Source organism: Brachycentrus maculatus, unplaced genomic scaffold (assembly GCF_059751285.1).
Source record: "Brachycentrus maculatus isolate JH-2025_06_01 unplaced genomic scaffold, ASM5975128v1 h1tg000046l, whole genome shotgun sequence".
Classification (NCBI taxonomy): domain Eukaryota; kingdom Metazoa; phylum Arthropoda; class Insecta; order Trichoptera; family Brachycentridae; genus Brachycentrus; species Brachycentrus maculatus.
The window spans coordinates 465,970-493,583 of record NW_028280800.1 but is presented as its reverse complement, the minus strand read 5'-3'; the positions used below and the strand labels follow the sequence as shown (position 1 = coordinate 493,583).

Here is a 27,614-nt window from a genome sequence, read left to right as displayed (position 1 = left end):
ATGATGTCGTTAGGTGGGAAAGGTAACGAAAAAGACAATGGTATTGGAACCATTCAGACTCCTCCGCATTGCACTGCACCCCCAAGAAAGATGACTCCAGGCAGACTAGTAAAGAGATTGATTGATAGCTGAGAATTGACATTGCAGGAAGAAAAAGGCAAGAAGGATAAAAAGAATAAAACAATGTGTTGTCATGACAAAAAATGTTTATTTTTAAATAATTTTCTCTCATCAACATCATAATTGGACATAATGTAAATTACCTAGGCTTATACAAATACATAAAAAATATTCTAAGAGGGGCAGTCTCGATAATTGAAATTTTTCTCCACAAGAAATTGATAGCGGCGGCCGTGAGGTCATCGCATCAGCCATCCATTCCAAGGCGAACTCATCCACAAATCAAAACGGAAAGAGTAATAACACTCTGAAAAACAGGAATCGAATCAACGATTTTATAATTACATTTCAACGGAATATACGTCGTCATACTGTCATTAATAAATAGCACCGGCTATTCAAACGTGCCAGGACGATTCGACGTATTTTCTAAAATTTTAACTACAATCTTGTAGTACGGATGGATTAAAAAAACAAACAAAATTGTAACAAATAAATATTTCATTCATACATCGCGCATTCTCATTATCTCTTTCGTAAAAATTTCAATAATGTACCTAGATTGATGTTCTCTAAAAGATATAAACTTAAATGGAAACCGGCGATGAATTATCCATACAATCATTTTAACATTATCTTTTTACTTAAGGGAGCATTATAAATGTCACCCGAAATGAAAAAAAAATAATGCTACAATAATTGTTGGCCAAATGACTCGATTATTTGGTATACAATGCTAGATGATCAGATATTTAACAGTTAAAATGGTACACACTAAATTATATACGGAAAAGGTGTTATCGCCGTTTGAGGTTATAAAACAAATGCACAGCCATTGTTGTATTTCAGAGGGCCTACTGATGATCATCGGAACAATTTAAACCGTTAGAAAATTAATGAGAAATGAGGGAATAAATATATTGTACGATTATAAGCACGTGACGTCACGATGCACTAAAATTGTCAGTAAATCTCACTGCACTTTCTTCCAGAATTAAGTCTTTTTTTTTTAGTATTCAAACGATCCCATACGTCAACAGCGCACATGAGGATAATCTCCACACTAGTAGTAAATAGTTTTTAATTCAAACAACGTTTAACTACTCATATTGTATAACAATACCAATAAATAAACGTTACATATTGCAACTCTGATAAAATATGAACACACTCAAGACGGGAAAGGTATTCCTATCCGTTCGGTCGATTGATGCTTCAAAACGGGAAGAGTATTTTTACCTTCTGCGCCGGCCACATTTCATTCAGAAATAAAGGAATTATTTAATGTTTCTATATGATTATTATGTAACAATCTCTTTGTTAAGATCTAATCTATATGTACATAATTATCAAATCCCGTCGCCAGCAGGCGTAAAAAACACCCGTTCAAAATGTGTTAATTTACCACAGTAAAAAAAATATAATTTGCTAAAAAAATTGTTTCTAAGTGAAGTGGCCTATTTGGTGTCATATTTAATCAGAGGTGCAATTGTTGGAAACTAGGCGCCGAAGACAGAGGGATTACGGCGGCGTGTTGAAGCATCCGAGGATGTCTGATTGGCTGCTTAAAGTTCGTCCTTCATGTCGTCGTCCTCGTCGGAGCCGGACTGGGAGCCGGACTGGGAGCCGGGCTGGCCAGCGTAGAGCTTGGAGATGATGGGCTGGACGACCTCCTCCAGCTGCTTCTTCTGCTTCTTGTACTCTTCGGCTTCCGTGTCCTGGTTGTCTTCCAGCCACTTGATGGACGCATCGATGGCCTCCTCCATCTTGCTCTTGTCATCGTCGGTCACCTGGAATGGAATAATAAAAATATTCAAAATCTGCTATTAAAAAAGTAATATATTAACAAAAAAAACTACTAGATCAAAATTATTAACAATTATAACAAGCTCTAATAATTACGTCCAATACTGAAAAAGAAAATTAACAAGTACACAGATTACAACAAATTCTGATGAGACAACAAACTATTCTAAATGATCATACTGGCTGCTTTTCTGGGTCATTATGCCTACAATGTCATGTGAAACACAGTACAATTTTTTAAATATAGGTATATTTGAAAAAAAAAAGGAAATAAAAAATCTAGGGAGACCTAACAATAATTTTACTAATCAATTTGACAGTCAATTTTAGGTAATATAATTTTTTTTTAAATCAAAATTTCACTCGGTAAATATCACTTTTTCTTAAAATCCATTGTGACATGTGTTGCAATACATTCTATTTGATGCGTTCAGTTAATTTGATGCGTTCAGTATCGTTATCACACAACGTATAGTGTTTGCTAATGATGCTAAATGCACCGAAATAAATGTAGCAATGGATTTTAAGAAAAAGTGGTATTTACCAAGTAAAATTTAAATTCTTAAAAATATTATAGTAAACTCGTAGTTAAGTATTCTCATGACATACATGAAAAACTAATTAAGACAAAAACATTACAAAGCTTGGTTCTAGAATCAGGACTAGACTAATTTTGGGGATCTCATTCCGGGGGATCTCTACTTAGAAAATATTCAGACCAATTTTCACATTTCATCTGCAGTAGGATGTTGCCAAGCAAGCTAGGGACAAACCAGTACGTTATCTTGATTACCCACAAATTGAAGGGTACAAATTAATAAAGTACAGATTGGCCGATATCAAAATTTATAAACTTTTAATCAACTATGTACATTTTAAACTCAATGATATAAAAAGATATGAAAAATAGAAAAGAGTTGATTGGATTTTTTAAAATTACATTTATATCTTGAGTTTGTCACCCAGGAACATATAAAAGCTAACCATGAACATGTGTTTATTGTAAATATAGGGCTAACTTAAAAATTATGTTTGTGTATTTAAACAACAGTTAAAAAATTTAAGCTTAAAACATGTTTAATGTGAAGTGAAAAATGCATTTAGCAGACGCTATACTAAATGGTTTATCAAGCCGTTTACAAAATGATGGTTTACCGAATAAACTAATAATTTAGAAAGTCGGAAATTTTTAATTTTAAAGTAAAGTCAAAAAGGTCATATATTTTATAATATTGAAGGATCCACAATTTTTTAATTATTTGTAATATTGAAGTACCAAATAATAATTTTAAAAAAAATAAAATAAAATTATTTTCCATATGCAAACTGATACATGGCTGATGTTTTTGAAGAAATTGGTGTTTTTTGTCACACACAAAAATGTTTAAATAAATTTTCTTCTCTATTTTTTAATTTTTACGCTTTTCTTGCCATTCCATTTAGAGGCAAAATATTTCATAGAATTTTTAACTCTCCGTCTATCCAAAGAATGAAAAATGGTTGACTGACGTCAGCAGACCTTCCGTTCCACTAAGGGTTACTTTACTTAAAGGGTAAAAGCATGTATCCGCCACACTCACCTTTGCGCCGAGCTTGTCCTTATCCTGGAGCTGGTTCTTTAGCGAGTAGGCGTAGCTCTCCAGCTCGTTGCGGGCCTCCACGCGCTCCTTGAGCTTCTTGTCGTCCTCGGAGAACCTCTCGGCGTCCTTGATCATGCGCTCGATGTCGTCCGGGGTGAGGCGGTTCTGGTCGTTGGTGATGACGATCTTCTCCCGGTTGCCGGTGCCCTTGTCCTCTGCAGACACCTAAGACGTCCGTTTCAAATTAATACGGTGCATTTTTGACGACAACATGACGCATTCTGAATGTGTATCAACACATTGTTTGCAGAAAATGCTTAACCTTTTGAGTATGAATGTGCGAATTTTCCTCAAAGGAGTATCGACGTTAATGAACGTCGAAGTCCGTCTGACTGTTGGTATGATGTGACTTGTATAATTATTGTATTAAGTGTATTGTATGATAGTGATGATTACTATAAGTGATGATTTTTATTAGTGTATTCTTAATAGTTCGTCCACCTCCGTAGTGTAATGGTCAGCACGCTCGGCTACCATTCTGGAGGGTTCGATTCCTAAGGGGGGTAAAATAAATATATTTGATTTTTTCACTGCAATATTTATTCAATATTATCCTGAAGCGGAGGGCTGATCACCTTTCCTTCATGTGTAAACGATCAAGATAACACTGCGTTTATATGACACAGTGCCCTATGCACCATTGGGGTGCGGATAAGCGTTTTATTATTATTATTAATTGTTATTGTACATATTTTTGTTCATTAAAGGCATTAGCTGTAAATAAAATAATAGAAAATAACAATGACCTCTATGTAATTTTTGACACAAAATAAAACCTGGAGATGGTGAGTTTTATTTTTTTTAAATTATTTTTACATAATTTCTATCTTCATAATACAAAAATTGTGAAAAAAAAATCCTGTAAAATGAACCCACTCCCCAAAAAATGTCGGGTATCAATTACTGTACTCCCGGAAAAGTTTACACAGTGACTGCCAATGTCAGCCACCGGTGGCCAATACAAGGCATTTTAATTGCGTCTCGTCGGCCACCAGAGGCTGACACATTGTACCTTATATTGAAAATATTACTTTATTATTATTTAAAAAAATAATTACCTGAAGGATACCGTTGGCGTCAATCTCGAAGGTGACCTCAATCTGGGGGATACCTCGTGGCGCGGGGGGGATTCCGGTGAGGTCGAACTTGCCCAACAAGTGGTTGTCCTTGGTCATGGGACGCTCTCCTTCATAGACCTGCAGACATAAAAAAAAAACAACACAAACATTAGATTCGTCGGTACAAAATGAAACATTGCTGACTAGATATTACATTGGGTATCTAGCTTGGAATTCTAGCTTGTAAAATTCCTGTTTTGGTGGGATTTAATGATTTCATGTAGGTTTAACACAGGTCACGTTTTATCGCAACCTTAATAAAGATTTTGATTGAATACAGTAACAGAACAGATTTGCATTTAAAGGATTTTTTGTGCAATATTGGAAATGTAATGTTTTGGTCAGGCCCTTCACAATTGTAATGCCAGACACTCCAATGACGAAATCCATTCCACAATGTCAACTCCACACACATCTTTTTCATTCGGTAAAGAATTTGTTTCTTCTTCTGTTCATGTCATATCACTTGAGAGTAGTTGTCCTCGTCTTGGGGAGCTCTAAACAGCGCCTCGACGGTCCTGATCCCCAGAATTAGCGCTATCTGGCCTGGTACTTCATGGCCCTGCGATTGAGGTGGCACGCACGGAGAGGTTAATGTAGATAATTTACCTGGATGGTGACAGTGTGCTGGTTGTCGCTGGCTGTGGAGAAGATCTGTGACTTCTTGGTGGGGATGACAGTGTTGCGGGGAATCAGCTTGGTCATCACTCCTCCCACGGTCTCGATACCCATGGTCAGGGGGTTCACGTCCAACAGTACGATGGCATCAGTGTCCTGTTCACCTGGAAAATAAATAATTAAATGGTCAATATACTCTTCCTGTGTGCCATACTCATGAACATGTGGATATTAATCAAATTTTGGATGTCATACATATTAGGTCTAGTAAAAAGAAATCCATTATTTTTTCATGAAATTGAAGTCTTTATTTACCATAGTAGAATAATCCAATTTAGGTCAAATATGCACCGTTGTGTTCGATAACTTGTTGCCATTTTGAAGAAAATTTAATTATGCCTCTCTCGTAGAAACTCTTGTACCTATCGGCAAAAAACTGAGCAGTCGATTTTCACAAGCGTCTCTCGAAGTCAATTTTTCACCAGCCAAATCTTTTTTTTTTTTTTTTTAAAACCCTTATCCGCACCCCAATGGTGCATAGGGCACTGTGTCTTATAAACGCAGTGTTATCATGATCGTTTTACACATGAAGGAAAGGTGATCAGCCCCCCGCTTCAGGTACCAGTCCATGGTAATATTGAATAAATATTACAGTGAAAAAATCATTAATATTTATTTTTACCCCCCTTGGGAATCGAACCCGGGACCTCCAGAACGGTAGCCGAGCGTGCTGACCATTACACTACGGAGGCGGACAAATCATTCGCCATAAACAGGAACAGGTGGTAATCACTTGGTGGGAAGCCCGGACTACATGGTGGATGCATAAGAACCTCCCAACCAAGCTCTCGGAGCTTCTGTCGAGTCACTATCGATGTGCGAGGCCTGGCGTTCTATTTGCGTACTTTTAGTAGAGCACAAGATGCCAAAAAAAAAATTGCACAGATTGGAATCGATTTTGCGGTTACTTGTGATTAGTATACGACCATAATTAGTATACTTATATGCCGAGTACACATATTGCTGGTTAAGGGCCACTAATGCAAAAAAAAATAACTTTATCCCATTAATGGTATCTAAATTGTCAACATTTTCATATTCGAAAGACACTTATGATTCTAGCGTTAGAAATGGACATTTGCAACGCTAGGTGCCTTTATCGAATATCAAAACGATTTAGATACCATTTTTGAAATAAAAAGTTTTTATTTTTTTTGCATTGTGGCCCTTCGGCACTTAACCAGCTAGCATTTAATATGCCGAGTCTTGTGGACAAGACATTTGATGCGGAGGAATGGGAGGTGACATACCACTGAGCACTCCGGCCTGGACGGCAGCTCCGTAAGCGACGGCCTCATCGGGGTTGATGCCCCGGGACGGCTCCTTGCCCCCGAAGAGCTCCTTGACCAGCTGCTGTACCTTGGGGATACGGGTGGAGCCGCCCACCAGCACAATCTCGTCCACGTCTTTCTTGTTCATGTCGGCATCCTCCAACACCTGGACGGATTCAAAATACATGTTAACATGTTAATTTTTTTATTACATGTTAACATGTTAATACTCTGACAGACATATCTATAAAAACAAAATCTATACATATTTCTTTATTATACGTCGCAATGTTTATTGACAATGATTTTTATAGCCAACAGTCTCTACATTTCATTGAAAATATTCAGATCATTAAAAATGTAAACATTTGTTCAATTTGTTAAATCTCCCAAGTTATTCATCGATTGTTTTTAAATTTGGACACAATGTTGGAATAGAATATGCGCATGTGTTTGAATATGCGCATGTGTTTGAATATGCTTTTTTCTTTCCTATTAATTAAACCAGACTGAGCCACAGCAATGCGTGGTTATGTACGGCCAGTATGAAACAACTGCTTTATAGTAAAATAGAAATTATCATGATATACAACAACGGATTGTATTTAAATATGAAATTGCTAAATAAATTGTCCTAAACTTGAGACACAAGTACAAGCAATTATTAAAAGAGAATGTAGGAAGTGATTGGTAAATATATTTACCTTCTGCACTGGCTTCATGGTCGACCTGAAGAGATCCATGTTCAGCTCTTCGAACTTGGCCCGGGTGAGCGTCTCGGAGAAGTCGTCTCCCTCGAAGAAGGACTCGATCTCGATCCTGACCTGGTGGCTGGCGGACAGCGCCCTCTTGGCCTTCTCCACCTCCCGCCTGAGCTTCTGCACGGCGCGGTTGTCCTTCCTGATATCCTTGCCCTTCTTCTTCTTGTACAGCTTGATGAAGTGGTCCATGACCCTCTGGTCAAAGTCCTCGCCTCCGAGATGGGTATCCCCATTAGTGGCTACGACCTCAAACACTCCGTTGTCGATGGTTAGAAGAGACACGTCGAAGGTTCCGCCACCCAGATCGAACACTAAGACATTCTTCTCTCCGTCCTTCTTGTCTAGACCATAAGCGATGGCTGCCGCCGTGGGCTCGTTGATGATCCTCATGACGTTGAGGCCGGCGATGACTCCGGCGTCTTTGGTGGCCTGGCGCTGGGCGTCGTTGAAGTAGGCGGGCACGGTCACGACGGCGTGGGTGACCTTCTTCCCGAGGTAGGCCTCGGCGGTCTCCTTCATCTTGCCCAGCACCATGGCGGAGATCTCCTCGGGGGCGAAGATCTTGTCTCCCTGGCTGGTAGCTACTTCCACATGGGGTTTGCTGTTCTTTTCCACAACCTGAAGATAATAAAAAAATTACTAAGATATTTCAGACAAATTTACCCTAAAATAAGTAAAGAAATTTTTTATCCTCAGATACCCCCGGGATTATATTTCAAGAGATGGAAATAGAAGTCGTTAATTTCTAAATTATTATTTGTTGCAACTGTTTTATAAATCAGTGAGTAATTGATTTAAAAGAGTTTTTTATAGGAACATTGTGGTGTTTATTTTTTCATTTTTATTATTTTAGAAGCCGCACCATATTAAGTGGAGCCTAAGTCCACATCGCAGTTGGCGTAAAAAATACTCGAAAAAATCTCGAGGCACACTCGATATAGGAGTGGTAAGGGTAGAGGCTCTAAATCTGATCGAATTGCAAACTCAATTAACTCGTAAAAAAAAATTTGAACGAGTATTCATTAAAATACATGAGTATAAGAATGAGAAAATACATATTTCAATAGAAAAAAAACATGACTAAACAAATTTTCTCTATTGTATCACGCATGTTTGCAAAACAAATGCAATTTCACATTCTGCTAAAAACAAAAATGCAGTGACAGCTCGGCTGTCCAAACTCAAAACACAGTAAGGGACATTTTTTTGTAGTAGGTTTTGTTTGCATTTTTGGACTAAGTAGATTCTAAAGTAATAGATAATAAATAATAAAAAGAGTTAAATTAAATTAGATTATTATTGAACGTAATTTTATATTGTTTCTTTGCGGCTCAAGTTACCTTGAAGGGGAAGAACTTGACATCATGCTGGACAGCCGAGTCGGACCACTCCCTGCCGATGAGTCGCTTGGCGTCGAACACCGTGTTCTCGGGGTTGGTGGTCAGTTGGTTCTTGGCCGCGTCTCCGATGAGCCGCTCGCCCTCGGCCGTGAAGGCCACGTACGAGGGGGTGATCCTGTTGCCCTGGTCGTTGGCGATGATCTCCACGCGCCCGTTCTTGTAGACACCGACGCTGGAGAGGGGAGAATACACACAAAATTATTAATTGATGCGCGCATTGCGTATTTGATTTGGCACATATATATGATGCAAACAAATTGCTCTTGTATGCTATGTGCTCCTGGTAGAATAAATCTTGTTTTAAATCAAAGACATTATTTTGTGTAATGTAAATACCGTCATGTTGGTATTCATCAAAATGCAAAAACAAAACTTTCTGCCCTGTAGCGGGTAAATATTAAGTTAAAAATATGCCGCTTTTGCTGGGATATAGTACATTTTCTGGGCATTCAAAAAACATGCACAACTGAAAATTGACAATTTTTGATATTTGAAGTTGTTGAAAGGAGTGAGCGATATATCACATAGTGTAATGGTTAGCGTATTTAGCTACTGTGCTGGAGGTCCCGGGTTCAATGCCCAAGGGGGTTAAATAAATATTAGTGATTTTTCGCTCGGATACGTATTCAATTTTACCCTGGATTGGTACCTGACGCGCAGGATTGATAAACTTGGCTTCAAATAAGTAAAAATCAAGGTGATGCAATGACACTGTGTCAATATGATGCAGTGCCCTATGCGCCATTGGGTGCGGATAATGGTTTTAAAAAAATTAGGTTTTGTACAACACGGGAGTTCAAATTTACTTGGAATATAAAGTAATAGATAAAACTAGAGCTAAATATCAAAAAGTTTATTCCGGTACATATAATAAAATTAAAATATTGATATGTTCTGTACATAAGTTTATTTATTGTTTCGGCATTCACTTTGTGGTAAGACATGATAAAATTGTAAAAGAAAAACGCTTGTTTTTTACGACTTAAGTTATATTTATTATATTTAAACTGTTTTCGGAAGCTACAGAAACTAGATGTTAAAATAAAATAATATAAGTGGTAAAAAAAAGTGTTTTCTTTTACAATTTGTGTATATTACGTGTTTAAATAGTAAAAAAATAATTTATTTAGAGTTTTACATGCAGTGGATGTTGGTACAATGGATAGATTTGCGTTACAATAGAGAACTGTTACACGTAACCTTGATTTTAAATCGACAGAGTCTTGACCTTAAGGATTCGTAGAAAGGTAATGAAAGTATATTAAATCATAGTTACCATGAATATGTTGTTCCTAGATCGATTCCGACGACTGTCCCAATATCCTTATCTTTTTCCTTCTTCTCCTCCGCGAATACTGCCACCGTTGCCAACAGGCATAGTGCCCCGAGAATACACAATCTCATTTTGGATTTATTTAATATTCCTCTATGAAAAAATATATTTCCTGTAACAAACACAGTAATCCTTTAACAAGGCACGTCTCAACTAATACAATGTCAAAGAAAATTACACTCGTGTAACTGCGCGCTGATGACGTACACAATTTCTACTGAATTTATGACTGAACTGTACATTTCTTCGGCAAAAATAATTAAATTAGCAAATGTACGCTTAATAATAAGGAAAACTTGATGATTTTCCACATAAAGTTGCGTTTTAATTCGATGACATGGCACTAGGACTCCGGCAAATCCGGCAATCTGCCCACTTTACCACGCTGTCAAAAATCTCAAATATTTCACACAATACAATGTAAAATGCACAAGTTTCAATTTGAAATGAGAAAAGAAGATTTGCGGATGTAATATTTTGACATTTACCTGAGAATTTTTGAGTAATTCACAAATATATCGAATGTATTGTACCACTATCCGGTGCTTCGACTTATTTTTCTGAATATTGAAAGAAGACTGAGGTGCGAGTCGCAGCCACCGGACATTATTTAGCGCTAGTGAACCTCGTGGAGTGATCGGATTGGTCGATTAGACGATGACGTTTCAAATACAGTTATGCGATTGGTCCACATTGCCCGAGTTGGCTCAACGGGATTGGCCCACGTTCGGTTCTAGACACTTCTCGTGAAATGGACATCATCCTAAAATTTTCCCGAAAAATTTAATGCAATATTGTGAAAGTGATAAAATGGAATGACGAAACTCAATCGGAATCTTGCAGCCTCCCTTTCTGATTATTGGACAAACGCATCCGTACTTGCACCATACTTTTATTTCATGTCTTCTTAATGTGAAAATGAGACTACGTGGTTTCCATTAGAAAAGCTTGCCCGCGAATAACGGAACTTTTAAAATAGAGGCCGCGGAAATAGGTCACCGTTAGTTTTCCCCTCGACTTATGAAATTATAATATGAATTAAAACAATATTATAGAGCAAAATAATTATTCTAAAAACTTACTTCTTGTCAATCATAAGATTCAAAGTTTATGAAAACATTATTTCTATGACTTGTAATATTGAACTTCATATTAAATTCTTTTGATTCCTATCCGTACCCGTAGGGAATTTCACCGGGTAGACGCAGTGTAATCTTGATCATTCATCACATTGAGCGAGGTGATCAGTCTTGGGTGATCGGACTGATCAGGGATCAGGCTTCAGGTATCAGAACAACTATTCAAGATGTAACCTACCAACCTTTGTGGTTTTTGGCAGGTTAAAGAGTCCCGTAGGACTCACATCTACTCATTTAAAGGAAACTAACTAACTTCATATATTGTACATACGTAAAATACGTATAAATTTTAAAGCTATGACTATGGTCAAGGCTCCTATAATGTAATCCCGTCCAGGATAATATTGAATTATTTTTAAAGAGAAGCAGTCTTCTTTTATATTATCTTATACGCACCTAGTGCTACTAAATAATGCAACATTGCGTTGACGCAGTGTTATCTTGATCGGTAATCAGCTCCGAGCTTCAGATACCAGTCCAGGATATCCATTTAAATAAAAATTAAAGGTTTGTTTATTCAAAATCTTCAATCTGTTGAAGTTATCACGGATTAGTTTAAAAATTTTACACAATGTTGCCTTGAAAATACATGTTTTTATATACCTACCGGTGACGGGTACAAAATATATTTTTACGCCAATGGCAGTGCCATCTATTAAGCGTATCAGCAATACTATACATTGTTCATGACGGACAGTGTGCTTCTTGACAAGTGCTAAAATATTGTATACCCTGTGTACTTTCTCTTTTCTTTCTTTTCCATTGAATCAAATTAAGCCACAGTAACGCATGGCTGGGTACAGCTACAATAGTTTTTAAATAAATACTTGTGAAAAAAATTACATTTATTTTAATCCCCTGGGAATCGAACCCAGGACCTCTGCATGCTAGCCAAAAGCACTATGGAGGCAGACAAAAAAATGAAAATATTAAAATAGAAACTTGAGAAAAAAAATTGTCTGTAAGTAGGTACTTAAAATATTTATTTTATTGCATGCAAATGAGTCATATTTGCAATCACATTGTTTTGAAAATGTCCTTCTAAGGGAAAAACCATAATTTATCATGCAAATCATTAATATTTAATTTATTGTTTTGGCATTGACTTTGTGGTAAGATATGTTGAATTATTAAAGAAAACACTTTTTTACCACTTGAGTTTATTTGACGACTAGTTTACATTTAGACCTGAAGATGAAAGCTTAGCTTCCGAAACTAGTCATCAAATAAACTCAAGTGGTAAAAAAACAAGTATTTTCTTTAATAATTTCAAATCATAAATAATTGCAAACACTTAAGACTTTGTTTACTATGGTTCCTGACTCACAGTTTGCACTTCCATAGGTACAACTTTCTACAAGAAAAATCATTGTGTAACATTTTGGTTACTTCTTTAGTTTTATTGTGATTTGTGTGAATCAAATCAACGAATTGTTAGTGTTAGTTCTTATGCAATACTGGCACTGAGTTTTAAAAAGAAATGTGATGTCATTGAGTTCCAGTTGATAAACAATTTAGAGAAACCTTTCTCCAAGTTATTGAACTGTGTTTCGGAACTAATTTTCATTCTGCATCATTTATTCCATTTTGTTTTAAATTAATATCAATTAACATAGTTCATTGGTCCTGTACGGGACCGCTATTTTGTGTCGTGTCTGGTCATTACTGGTCCCTTATGAAACCAGTAGTTATGGTACATTTTTTCATTCATATTTTGAATAATATTATCATTAAAACTTTGATCAATAATTTTATTTTAGGTTCTGATAAAAAAAAATTATGAGTGCAACACATTAGGCCACAACAAAGGCCCAGTATTCGATAAGTCGCAACTTAATTTTGTCTAAACCCAGATAACATTTTACGTAATTGATTTTTTTCTGAACCACCGTTTTTGTATTGAAAAAATAAGTTTTTCTTCTAAGTAATTATATGGTTTTGAAAAGAAAAGAGTTATTGAAAGGTTTAAATCAAATTTTATTTTCTATTCATATTCTAAAAAACAAACAAAAAATACCCAATATACATTCTTTAACAAAATTGGGCGTGGAAATACATGTTACCTCTTCCGAGTTCTGTCTTTGTGAATATCCCCTTAATGGTTAATATATCTGAATACTTTATATTTAGATATAAATTAAATTTCAAATAATTTATTATTTTCTACTCCTTTCATACGGACTCTTGAGTCAGATTTTCTCTGTTCGAACCCATAATTTGATACCTATTTCTAATAATGAGCCGCTTAGGCTCACAGAATAGTATGAAATTGAAATATTTGTATAAATAATAAAAATACAAAAATTTCTCTTTTTAAAAAATAAAAAAAATGAAATGAAACAACATTAATGTGTTTTTTTATTATTATTTTTTATTAACAATCAAAATAACAGTTCACCACATAATAAACTTATAAACTAATAGCTTCAAAAAGGTGTATACTAAAAATCAGGAACTGTAATGTTGAAAGGAACAAAAACCATTTCCATTTCATTATAAAAAATAACTTTTTTAACAAGTATTTGGACACACTCAAAATGTTGTAAACGAAATATATCAGTGAAAAATATGAATTAATTATGAAATTTATTTATGGGAGTTAATTGTTATTTTAATTAAAATAGTTTAATAAATAATGTGAACTCATCACTGAACAAATCTGAACAGTAAAAAAAATTATATAAGATTTAAAAAAAAACCTAAAAAGTAGTAAAAAATGTTCCCAGCTAATACTATACTAAAACAAATATACACAATACATTGACAAAAGGAATGAAAGTATTGTACTACTTAAAAAATAAAACATGAGTACTTGAGTATATTCATTAGTACCTAAGAGAGCTTTACGACAATACACATATTTTATTATAACTGTAAAATAATACACTATCCGAATTTTACAACATCCATGATATTTAAAAACATGAAATTTAAAAACACCCTTTGGTATCCATTGTGTAGCCCTTGAACATATTTTTTTTTACAATTCTCCAATTTTGTATTTGCGATAAAAAAATGTTATCACATAGTAGGTAGACTTCTCGTCCTCTTTGAAAGGTAATATTAACCCATTGCACCACTAATAATGATGACATAATTTGTTCATGCAACACACTTCTTCATTTTGACACATTTTTTATTACAATAACATTATTACACAAAAAATAAAAGTGGTAAAGCATTTTTGTTTGTTCGTAAGCTAGATATACTTATCTTACCAAAATATACTTATGAGTCAGTGACAAATTGACCTTGGCCGGCAATTCACCGGCTTTGTGTTGCAATGGGTTAAATATGAGTCTAGTCTAACCATCACTTAGTTACAAATATCCAAACATAAAAAAGGTTTATAAAAGTACTATCCTAAAAACAAATCACATGTTAAACAACTTATTGTGCCTTTTCTATAGTATGCATCCATTCCAAAATTTGAGGGGTGAAGTAGGTTATGATACAATCTGCCCCTGTAAAAAGAAACAAACAAAATTTTATCCAAAACGAAAGTCCTAAAATGTCAGATTTTTCCAATAGCTGGCGACATTACGATCAAGTTTGAAAATGTTCTAATTAAGGAATTCTTTTTTGGAGATGCTTAACCTTTCTTTCCCGGTGATATGTAATTACTACAACTCGACATTAAAAATGAGAATATCAATATAAAATATAATACATATGGGCTCAGAATTTTTGTATTCCTGCGTAATATAATTACGTATGTATTACATAAAAGTATTATAATATAAAGTTATTCATTTGCAGCGATGGAAATAAATCATTTGTGAAAAAATAGAAGATAAAATCACCAATACACAAACGTTTCCCAGTGTGTGCGTGCAGTGCTTTACATACATGCGCACGCCACTTCATACTGTTTCTGCCGATATCTTTTTATTAATGCGCAAGTCATCTTTAGGGGTGGTCGTGCCGCTACATCAGCTAAGGTGGCTACTTGCAATGTATTTTTTTTTCTTGTTTTCTGATATTTACCAGAGCTAACGTTACAAAATAGATACATTTTATCTTCAACTATGGTCAATATTAAGGAATATTTACAATTTTCTCATTTTTAAATTACATTTTCATAATGTGTACAAAATACATATTACCGTTGCACGCGGAAGATAGAAAATATGATACAATGATAAAAATAACACACAAATTCAACCAATGGAGACCCATCAAAACGGATCATTATACGTTGCAGTGACATCAGGAGCCTAAAAGTTAAAAATTTACATGTATCATTGGCCCCTTCAGCTATTTTTGTATTATATTTGTAATTTTTAGAAAGGGATAATCTTGTTTCAGAAAGGAGAAGATTTATACTGAATCCATAAATCTTATTTCAACGGCAGACAAAAAAAAACATGGATTTCGATCAAATCTTAGAGACCACGTGCATAGAATCAATATTTGAAGATGATTTTTGTAATCAGAATAGAATTTGTACTAAAAAACAGACGTTGGTACATCACAATGCTCACAGTTACTCAAATGATACAAACTGCTGTGTACACAAATTCTACAAACCAAATAGTAATGCTGTAAGAGATTAATCAATTAAAAAATGTATAAAATATGTGACCATGAATGCATGACATATGGTATTTCAAAATAAATTTAGTACACAGTGTAGTAGTGTATGATTAAAATGGGTTAATGTGATATTGTAGGAAGGAATATATATATTTTTTTTTAATAGTTTGATACGTACTTTAACCCTTAGCACTGCAGTGCCGCCATAGGGCGTTTATGCACTACATGGAATTTTACCGTCCGGCACTTCAGTTAGCGTGATTAAACGATGATTGGCTTATGCTTTTATCTATTTTTCTTCCGATCGGTGCTCTTGATCGGTGCGTGAACACGTTGCGCGTAAATTCGATCACGCTAAACTGTCGTAGTCGCTTTTATTTTTCAAAACCGGACTGCCGGACGGTAAAATTCCGGGTAGTGCACAAGCCCCCATAGAGGGGGTATGCATGGTTAGCCTTATGACTCGAGTGCCGGAAATAAAGTATTTTTTTTTTATATTTTGTAATACATACAGTTGAACTCGGTTACTATGAGCATGGATATAGGAAACATTCATTGGCATTTTCGTTTATAATTTTCTGCATACATTTATTTATTCATGGTTGAAAGGAGTGAGGGATATGCGTGAATACTATTTTAATGTTGTCAATAATAACACCAATTAGGTAAGATAAGTATCTTGACTGTTGTCATAAATGTAATCCGATCCCGGCGCATTGGTCTTATCAACTACGGGGTAAGATTTTATGACTTAGGGTCTATTCAGGGACAGTATTCTATGCCCAATATGGCAGTATTTGATGTCCAACATGACAGTATTCGATGTCCAATATGACAGTAATTGATGTTGAAATTGCATGTAAAACATCCGAGCTTTGTGAAGTACTTCAGCACTTTACAAAAAAACTTTTAAAAAAATAATTTTTTCAGTTTTTGAATATCATGTTGGTTCCGGGGATTTTTTACGATAGTTTTCATATTTTGTATGTTCACTATGCTCACTTCATACTATGCATAATAAACATTATGAAGTGGGGAATGTCGGATCAATTCTAGAGCAGGTCAGTTAAAAACAAACCTTCGAATTATAAATATGTCTAATAATAAGTGTCTCTCAATTCTTGAAAGGATGGGATTTTATGAAATAGTGGTATTTACCACGTAAAGGTGGAGACTGACCGAAGCATTTCGTCATAACATAACGTCGTAACATCGCTCGCGGCGAGCATCAGCGAGCATCCGAAACTATGGATGGAGCGCTCGGCTCGGTGTACTGACTGCCTGAATGCTTGCATCGTAACGTGTGTTACGAAAAAATGCTCCGGTCAGTGTCCACCTTAAAATTTAAATAATAAAAAAATCTTTACAATTGTTTTGTTCTTATCTAGCTAAAATAAAACACCTTTCTAATAACAATAGTGGTAAATTTGAGAGCTAATTTAAATTACATATATGTATATATAAGTTCATTTTTATGATTTTACATTTAAAGCTATAGCTTTAAATGTAAAATCATAAAAATGAACTTATAATAAATAATGAATAAACATGATATAGTACCTGCTCTTCTGAAGGACATCAGAATTTCACTTAGCACAGGCCTTAATTCCCCATTTTCTCTAGCCTTCTGCAACATGGCATACTCTCCTGATACCTAAATGATAAAAAAATATGGACAAATTAAGATTTCTTTATTTAAAACTTCATCTGTCATGTAAGTACCATCTGGGTAAACTAAACATAACTTGTTATTGTAAAAATTAAGGTTATTTAAGGTACTTTAAATGATATTGGATAGTGTCACCAGCAAAAACCAATCGTTGATATTTATTTACAGCAAGTTATTTTTTTTATTATTTATTATTATTTCCCCCTCCGTAGTGTAATAGTCAGCACGCTCGCCTACCGTACTGGAGGTCCTAGATGCAGTGCTCTATCCACATCCCAATGGTGCATAGGGCACTGCATCATATAAACGCAGTGTTATCTTGATCGCTAACACACGAAGGAAAGGTGATCAGCCCTCTGCTACAGGTACCAGTCCAGGGTAATATTGAATAAATATTAGAGTGGAAAAATCACTTATATTTATTTGATCCTCCTGGGAATCGAACTTGGGACCTCCAGAACGGTAGCCGAGCGTGCTGACCATTACGCTACGGAGGCGGACATAATAAACAGGAGATCTTTACTGCAGGTCGGTACATACCTGATATACAAATAGTGGATGGTTAGGGTGCTTGTCTTTGGTCTGGCGGAGAATATCCAAGTATGGTAATCCCGGTTTCACCATCAGCATATCCGCCCCCTCTTCTACATCTCGATCCTGATAAAACATTCATTTCATACTAATAAGTGTATGTTCTTGGGTTCATATGTACGGCAGTCATCCCTCAGTGTTTGCAGGGGATATGTTCTTAGAACCCAAATGTATGGAAGTGAAGCATGGAGATGGCAAAAGGATGAAACTAGACGGAATACAGTCAAAATGCTATCTTTTAGTGCGGCAAAACCGTGTATGATAGATGTTCGAATGGTGAGAAGAGGAAAGAACGCTAAACCGAGATAAGACATTATCGGTCAAATTAAGTTGTGTTGAGATAGTTTGGACACAGTTTCAATTTATTGTCTTCGGACACTCGTCGTGAAGTGACGTTGCTGTTTGATATTGACGTGCTTGCTTTCGGTTATCCTGCTTTGAAAAAGGAATCAAGTTTTATTTAAACTTTTGAAGTTTGTTGTTTTTTATGTAATCAACTCTAAAATTACGAAAATGCATATAATATAGTTGAACTCATCTGACGAATAGTCGGTAAAAATTTTTTAACATGCGGCAACACTTGAATTTTCAAGAAAGAACAATTTCCATTCCTCGCCATAACACATCATTCTTCAGTAATTCCTTCTCTGTCCAAGCGGCCAGACTATGGAATGAATTACCTCTCCTTGTAAAAAAATGCACCTTCTCTAATAACTTTTAAGAAATGTCTGAGACATTACTATCTATCACTAGATTCCTAACTGTCCATCAAACCTCCTCCCCTAGTTTTTCCCTCTACCTCCTTCCCTAAACTCCCTTTTTCCATTGCCTTCCTCATTATCATCAATTTGTAATTTATGCTTTTTTTAATGTTCAAGCACTATCTACCCTCTGATTGCAAACGGGTATATATGGTATCAAACGTTTTGACCAATATCACTAGTCAGTTTTTGGTTGGTTGTAAGATATTCCTTTTTAGCAATAAGCCCGCCAATGTAATTATTTCTTTTCTGTACATGAAGTTTAAATAAAATAAAATTTCAGCATGTATAATATTAACAGGACTTACATTTATTAACAAAAATTACATTTGGCCGGATTTTTTGTAAGTTACATATATCCGAAGTTCGTTATATAGAGGTCCGATATAATGATGTTTTACTGTAAATCTAAACTGCAACTGCTCTTGGCAGATATGCGGCTAAATATGAATATGAATATTGTATAAACTTACAGCGGCTCTGGCAGCTAACCCGGAGCTGCCAGGAGGAAGCTGATAGCACTTCCTGTTACCGAATGTGGGAGCCGCATTCGCCGCCTGCCTGAATGGACCGTACAAAGATGAGGCAAACTTGCACGAGTATGACAGCACTGACACCTGTGAAATCAAATTAAAAATATAATTCATATTTGAAGCACTAACTTTGTGATTTTCCATTTTATAATTAAAATGTAACTTTGTTTTAAAATCACTATTAATATTTTATTATAACTTAATTATAATGTCTACCGGTTTCGAAGCTAACCGCTTCTTTATCAAGACTGATTAATACTAAAATTCTATCTAACCGGTAGACATTATAATTAAGTTATAATAAAATATTTATAATGTTTTTAAACAAAGTTACATTTTAATTATTAGAAATTAAAAATAATCAACTACTTATTTATTTTTATTTTAACACCGACTGCTTAGTTGAGCCGGAATTGTTTTATTTTATTTTCTTGGCTGTTGATTGATCATTTTTGTGAGATATTTGCTAACCCGAATCATAATGTTTAGAACAATTTTTTCCTTATTTGCCTTTATAAAATTTCACCGTATTTTATTTATTATTAACACATCGTTATCAGACGCTTTTTTCATCAACCCTGACTCTAATTATACTCTGCCAGCCTGCTGCCCGACCCTCAGTATAGTAATCACAAGTAACCGCAAACCCGATTCCCATCTGTACAATGTTTTTTGGCATCTCTCACGCTCTACCAAAAGTAAGCAAATAGAATGCTTATAAGCGTCTCCCACTCTCTACCAACAGTATGTAAAAGACTCCTTGAAGCGTTTCCCGCATGTTTTAATATAGAAATATGTACTTTAATAATAATGCATATAATCAAAATTACAATAAATGTTTTTTTTAGTTACCTGGTTGTGCAAATTATACTCCATAAGAAGACCTTTTATGGCACTGATTCTGTTATCTATCATATCTGAAGGGGCCACTATGTGAGCACCTAAAAAGATAAATTAACATGTAAAAAGAGATTTAAAAATCCTTCAATATACATAATGCCAAAAACAAATTTATCATGTTCCAACTTTGTAATCGTATCCTTTGTTGAAGTTACAGATTCGGAAACTACAATGTCTTCAATAGATTTATATTATCCACTGACACTTCGTGATGGAATTGCATTTTTAATATATTATTAGATTAAAACCAATATTTTTAGCTTTTCCACTTTATTTTTATTTGACCAGCGACCGGGTTTCGTCGTGACCGACATCACCAGTCTGATGATGACGAAACCCGGTCGCTGGTCAAATAAAGATAAAGTGGAAAAGCTAAAAATATTGGTTTTAATCTAATAATATATTACAATGTTTTCAGCTGACGAAAAAAACTTGACTCCTCAAAAGGCATTCAGCAAATCAATACGAATGGTCTTTTTTATACAACCGCTACCAACCAAACCTCGATCAGTATATGGAGAACATTTTAACAAGTTTTGTTGAACTTTATGGTCAACATTCAAATAAAGTCGGACCCAAGATATAAGAATTTTCCTTTCTACATTCATTCTCCAACATGGAACTCTACTACCACAGGTTGATTTACAGTCAAATATCTAAAACAAGTATTATTTATTATATCGACCCCCTAGTTACGTAGCAATATTTCATAAATGGCTGTTGAAAAACAAAAAGGTTATATTTTGCCAATGTATTTATTTACTCAATTCAAATCAATTCAAACCCTTATCCGCACCCCAATAGTGCAAAGGGCACTGCATTATATAAGCACAGTGTTATCTTGATCGTTAACACACGAAGGAAAGGTACCAGTATCAGGTACCAGTCCAGGGTAATATCAAATAAATATTGTAATCACTTATATTTATTAGACCCCCCCTTGGGAATCGAACCCAGGACCTCCAGAACGGTTGCCGAGCATGCTGACCATTACACTATGGAGGTGGACAAACTTTAGCGTAGGCAGCAGCAAATATAAATTAGTAGACTCGAAAAATCAGTGTTTGATTTAACATTCAATCTCTAAATTATAATGGATTTCTACAAATTAAACGCCAAATCTGTAAAAAATAAAAAAAATACCCGCTTTAGCGTAGGCAGCAGCCACTTCTGCGATTCTCCTCACCGACGGAGGGTGGTCTATGGACCCATCAGGCTTCAGCAGGCCACAGTGTCCGTGGGAAGTGTACGGACACAAGCAGACATCGCAGGCTATGAGCAGTTTGGGGAATTTCTCCCTCAATATAGGCAGGGCCTTGATAACAGGGTTGTCTGCAGAATCGGCGTGACTCCCCCTGTCATCCTATAACCAAACAAACTTAATAATAAAATAAAACCCTTACCGCACCCCAATGGTGCATAGGGCACTGCTTCATATAAACGCAGTGTTATCTTGATAGATTACACATGAAGGAAAGGTGATCAGCCCTCCACTTCAGGTACCAGTCCAGTGTAATATTGAATAAATATTAGAGTGAATATTAGAGTGACTTATATTTATTTGATCCTCCTGGGAATCGAACCCGGGACCTCCAGAACGGTAGCCGAGCAAAAACAAACTTAACACATGATTTTTTCTTTTTCTTTATTTTAACCTGTTAACCGGGCGGGACGCATAAATACGTCCAACGCAAACAATATCGGGTACGGGAAGGACATATGAATACGTCCTTGAAATAAATGTTTGTTATATTATATAAATGGACGTATATTTATCGAACAACAAAGGTATTAGTCATCCATACATGTCTCGACATGAATTTAAGACACGGAGTGAATCAGTATTCGCACCCGTTACAAAATGCGTAATTGGACAGCGGACCGACCGGTTAACAGGTTAAATACTTTAGCGTTTCACAATATATTATAATTACAAGTACAATAAAATATATAATATTGGTACAAAAAAATAATACAAAAAAAATACAATAAAGGGCAGAAAATGTTGTTTTTGCATTTTGAAGAAAAGGCGTTGTTTAATTATTTTTTCAAATATACTAAATATTTTTCAAATGGAGAAAAAACCTTCAGGTTTTCCTAAAGAGATCTGTTACACGGTAAAAAGTTCAATAAGTGGCTTGATAATTATTTTTAATACATTGTGTTATATTTTTAAACTTTAAAAACGATCTCCTGAAAAATCAAGTTTTTTGATTTATGACGTTGTTGAAAGGAGTGAAGATTCGTTTAGCTTGCCATTTTGGTGGCAAGAATTCTGTATCTCACTTTAATTGTTTATTTTAGGATAAATTATATATTATAAATTATAAGAAAAACGGTACCTTTGGAAGCTTTTCTGGTGTACCAAACAGAAGAATAGACTTAAGGTTGAAAAGGGACCATTGAGTTAGTGCCTGTACCAGAGTGTTGATTCCGTATCGGAACACCAAAGGCATACTAGATATCGGCTGCATGGCGTCATCCTCATCACTGGAATATAAGGACTATTTTACTTTATCTACCTACTATTATTCAAACCTAAGACGTCTCTGTCTTAATGATAATAACGGCCAATTTGTATAGGCCATTTTCGTGTTAAATCACCTCAAGGATGCTTAAACTCTTTCCGGACCCCAAAAAAATATTTAAAAATCTAGGTAGACACATTCCAATGGGGAAAAATTCATTTGTCCTCTGCTCCACTTACTGTTGTAATAGATACGAGTGAACAAAATGTGAGCTTGCATTTTAACTTAATAATGATGAAAAAAAAATCGAATTACATTCCACATGGGACTTACAAGGAAAAAATTCATGTGGAATGAGATTCGATATTGGAAAGGTAAGGGTTAACAAATTCCACACCAAAATAATTAAATCTTTAAATTTTCTACAAATCGCTCACTCCTTTCAAAAATCTTCAATTTTCAGTTGTGCATGTTTTTGGAATGCCCAGAAAATGTACTATATCCCAGCAAAAGAGGCATATTTTAAACTTAACATTTACCTGCTACAGGGCAGAAAGTGTTGTTTTGCATTTTTAACAAAAGGTATAGTTTAATTATTTTTTTAAATATACTAAATATTTTTCAAATGGAGAAAAAACCTTCAGGTTTTACCTAAAAAGATCTGTTGCACAGTAAAAAGTTCAATAAGTGTCTGATATTTATTTTTAATACATTGTATTATATTTTTAAGCTTTAAAAACGTTCTCTTGAAAAATATAGTTTTTTGATTTATGACGTTCTTGAAAGAAGTGAGCGAAATGTGATACATTATAAGGTAATTTTAAGATTATTTGAGATTGTCTTGCAAGAATCAGTGCATTATATTTTTAATAGCTATTATTTAACTAGGTTATGGGTTATTGACCTATAATCCAAAATTTATAGCGTTTTGAAACACCGTCCTTCGTTGTGTCGATTTTAAATTTCTATTGAAATTAAAAATGTGAAGGCATATTAGATAAAAAAATAATGTAAGAACGCAAAAGAGATTGCCATGTTATATGAAATTATAGAAAAAAAAATTAAATCTTTTCTTTCTACATCAATTTGGCATAACTCAAAAGCAGTTCCTGCTGAATATGTATCTAGGAGGCACTGTTCCAAACCACTCAAAACCATAACAAGTTTTGATTCATGATTTTCATAATTACTTCTCAATTATTTGATATAATTGAGATGAGAAAATTATATTAAATTTTAAAGGTAAAAATTACAAAGACCCTAAATATTCAATAAAAGTTAAATATTCCAATTATCTAAACCAGTGATTCCCAAAATATTAGCCGTAGCTTCCCGGGGATCCGCGGCGTCGCCATAAGAGCGCTGTGAAATATTTCTAAACAATTTGGCAAATTTCTTGAAATTTCCAATTCTCAAAATTTTTGTTTTTAATTTTTTGCTGTTAATTGCGTTTAAAAATGTAGGTTTTCTTGATGTTTTAAAGGAGCCGTGTAAAAATCTGATGTATTAAGGGAACCGCAAACCGCAAAAGATTGGGAACCTCCGATCTAAACTAAGAGTAACTTACACAATGAATATAGGTAGCATAAGGTTATGAGGTTCCACGCCAATGTCTTTTTGTTGCAACATTCTCAATGTTGGGTGGAAGTAGCCACCCTGGAGGATATTGGATGGTTTAAATATGGGACCCATCTGAAAAAAATAACAAAAAAAATTGTATTTTTATGGATTAACCAGTTCTCAGTCTAGCCAGAGCATGACTTTGGCAATAAATTTGTATCGCATCGATAAAGCCTGAGGGCGATTGTCCACTACACGGAATTACAAGAAATGTTACCGTCCGGCAAGTCAGTTAGCGTTTTAAAATGACGATTGGCTTGGATTGGCATATGCTTTTGTCCATATTTTTTCGGATCGGTGCTCTTGATTGGTGCGTGAACACGTTGCGCGTAAATTCGATCACGCCAAGCTGTCGTAGTCGTTTGGATTTTTCAAAACCGGACTGCCGGACGGTCAAATTCCGGGTAGTGGACAATCGCCCTGAGCGTTGCCCTGGCAAATTGTATTCCAAATTGCCGGCAGTGATTTGCCCGAGCCAAATATAATGATGTACAGTGGAACCTCTCATAATGAGTAATTTGCAATAATTAGCAAAAAAAATGAGAAAAAGTTGCTCCCGTAACGAACGGCATATCGCATAACGACTTACAGAGAAAGGCCAAGTCCCTTTTTCAGGACATTCACTTGTGAGCTGGGACTTTCGTGCCAGTCAAAACAACAACAAAAAAACACTTAACGAGTATGATTCTGGAATGCATTATGCTCGTTATTTTATTTTATTTTTTTCACTCTTTATTCCACCTTGACTAAGTGGTGGGTGCAATACTTAGTCAGCCATATATGTTTTACAACATTTTATTTAAACAATGAAATTAAAAATAAGAAAGAAATAAGAAATTGAAAGAAAAAAAATAATAATAATAATAATAATAATAAAAATAAAAATAATAGTAAATTTGGAGAGATGTAGACGAAAATTAGCTCACTGGCAAACGCAGCACTGCGCGTTATGAGAGGTTCCACTATATTTGTTTTTATTGACTTACCCAAGAGCTGTTCGAGTAGTCTTGTTTTATGTTGTGGGTGACCATTTTCAGCAGCGACGATTTTTCCCCCCGAAATTCAACTGGCGAGCGGTTAATATTTTTGTAAAGGAATTTCAAAGTGACTAGGGAAAAAATATTATTTTATATTATGATAAGGAAAAAATATGTTTCATAATTATTTATAAGATTACATTATCGATAATTATGTAATAAAATCCAATTAAATGTGAAATAATAATATAAATAATTATATTATGCAATAAATATATTATAATTTTACTCATATCGCTCACTCCTTTCAACAACGTCATATGTCAAAAAACTTCATTTTTCAGGAGATGGTTTTTAAAGTTTAAAAATGTAATAAAATGTATTACAAATAAATATCAAGCCACTTATTGAACTTTTTACTGTGTAACAGATCTTTTTAGATAAAACCTTAATGTTTTTTCTCCATTTGAAAAATATTTAGTATATTTAAAAAATAATTAAACAATACATTTTCTTCAAAATGCAAAAACAACAGTTTCTGCCCTGTAGCGGGTAAATATAAAGTTAAAAATATGCCGCCTTTGCTGGTATATAGTACATTTTCTGGGCATTCCGAAAACATGCACAACTAAAAATTGACGATTTTTGATATGTTACGGTGTTGAAAGGATATGACAAACCATGAGATTATTATATTAAACTACTGGAAATTCATTTGAGATTGCTATTCAGATGGAATAAAATACATAAAATTTATAATTTTACACTTACCTTGTGAATACCCAGATTTGCACAAATAATACACGAACAAAAATATCTTAAAAAATATAAAGCAACTTACGATAGAAAACTAAATAAGCGAAGTTTTAAATGGATATGGATGTATATATTTTTTATCGACTATTAATTCTATACCCTGATATAGAATAATAACACAGATCTACACAACCGACATAGGAAACAAAATTGATAACCTATAAACTGATAAAAAATCGGGAAATTTTGACGTTCGATTTTAGTTGTCAAAAAAAGCGGAAGTAAAAACTAAACCACTCAGTAAAAAAAAACAATCAAAACACGTCCTAGAAAACCTGTACCGTTGTCAAGAAATGACCTTTTGATTTTTTTAAAACGACTGAGGCGCATGCGCCTTACACACGTAAATTCACACTACACGCACGCGCCCTACTGATTTTTAAAAAATACTCGAATTCAAATCGAGAAAACGCGAATTGGTTATTAAAATTTAAAACAAAAACTCGTATGTTTTTGGTTTATCAATAAAATATTTCTAAAATGAGATATTATTACAAAAAAGCATATATATTCACAGAGGATTTTCGCTTTTTATTTCAATTAACACTTCTGTAGCACTGTCAATCTGTGTAGTCAAAAATTTGACTGAGATAAATTTGGGGTATTATCCTTTTTATTTTACCAGTCTGATACTAATTTGAATATTTCAAAATTCAAACCCTCATCCGCACCCAATGGTGCATAGGGCGTTGCATCATAAAAAAGCAGCGTTATCTTGATCGTTAGCACATGAAGAAAAGGTGATCAGCCCTCCGCTTCAGGTACCAGTTCAGGGTAATATTGAATAAATGAAACAGTGAAATAATCACTTATATTTATTTGACCCCCTGGGAATCGAATCGGGACCTCCAGTATGGCAGCTGAGTGCTGACCATTACACTATGGAGACGGACGCAAATTTGGCCATAGGATGATGTCATTATAAAGAATTGTTCATCCTGAATGATAATCAAAGAACATCATTGTGATCTTGTAACAATTGTTTTCAGATTTTGTGAATCAAGTGCGATTCAATTTCAAATAATCCATCCACTTCTACCAACGTCAAAAACATTTCATTTCTATTAGTACTTGTCAGGTTATATTTTCACTTGTTAATGAAAACATATGTGCTTCGAAATCAGCAATGCATAATAAACTCAAGGGTCGTCATATGCTTAGTGATTTATTTATGTGTACATTAACAATCATTTACTCCAGAAATTTGATATTTTTGGTTTCCAATCAGATTTTCATTGTTTTTCTTCTTTAATCTTTTTCTGCCAACACTTGGTGCATAAGGCACCACAATGAGTCAACTCAAAAAGTTTTCAGATCTGTCATACATTTCAGGTGCTAATACAAGGAAATATTAAATAGAAAGAAAATTTTCTTAAATTAAAGGAAAGGAGAGCGAATGGTAAATGCTGGGAACATAGTGAATGGTGCACTGAAATCAGTTATAGCAAATAAAAACCTATCAGCGCAAAGTAAACTG

At 34.6% G+C, this 27,614-nt stretch overlaps 1 protein-coding gene across 1 annotated transcript; it reads right to left on the bottom strand.

Annotated features, from left to right (window-relative positions):
* Positions 1-193: 193 nt before the first annotated feature.
* Positions 194-26,276, bottom strand: Hsc70-3 (heat shock protein 70 cognate 3). Its single transcript, XM_088277543.1, has 18 exons — positions 26,093-26,276; positions 25,331-25,452; positions 24,292-24,416; positions 22,599-22,746; positions 21,400-21,619; positions 20,209-20,297; positions 19,297-19,440; positions 18,012-18,128; positions 17,363-17,456; positions 15,742-15,745; positions 10,071-10,193; positions 8,735-8,966; positions 7,338-8,012; positions 6,613-6,799; positions 5,294-5,466; positions 4,625-4,762; positions 3,507-3,731; positions 194-1,910 (listed from the first exon to the last, which is right to left on the bottom strand). The coding sequence occupies exons 2-18, from the start codon at positions 25,373-25,375 to the stop codon at positions 1,686-1,688; spliced, it is 2,964 nt and encodes a 987-aa protein (XP_088133669.1). The 5' UTR covers positions 25,376-25,452; positions 26,093-26,276; the 3' UTR covers positions 194-1,685.
* Between the last annotated feature and the right edge of the window lie 1,338 nt (positions 26,277-27,614).

What these genes read in the sequence shown, in the direction of transcription:
- Hsc70-3 (XM_088277543.1), bottom strand. Translation starts at nt 25,375, where the DNA reads ATGGTCACCCACAACATAAAACAAGACTACTCGAACAGCTCTTGG. An exon ending in CTAGGAACAACATATTCATG is followed by an intron (nt 8,967 to 10,070) that starts GTAACTATGATT and finishes TCCCCTCTCCAG; the next exon opens with CGTCGGTGTCTACAAGAACG. An exon ending in CCATGAAGCCAGTGCAGAAG is followed by an intron (nt 6,800 to 7,337) that starts GTAAATATATTT and finishes GAATCCGTCCAG; the next exon opens with GTGTTGGAGGATGCCGACAT.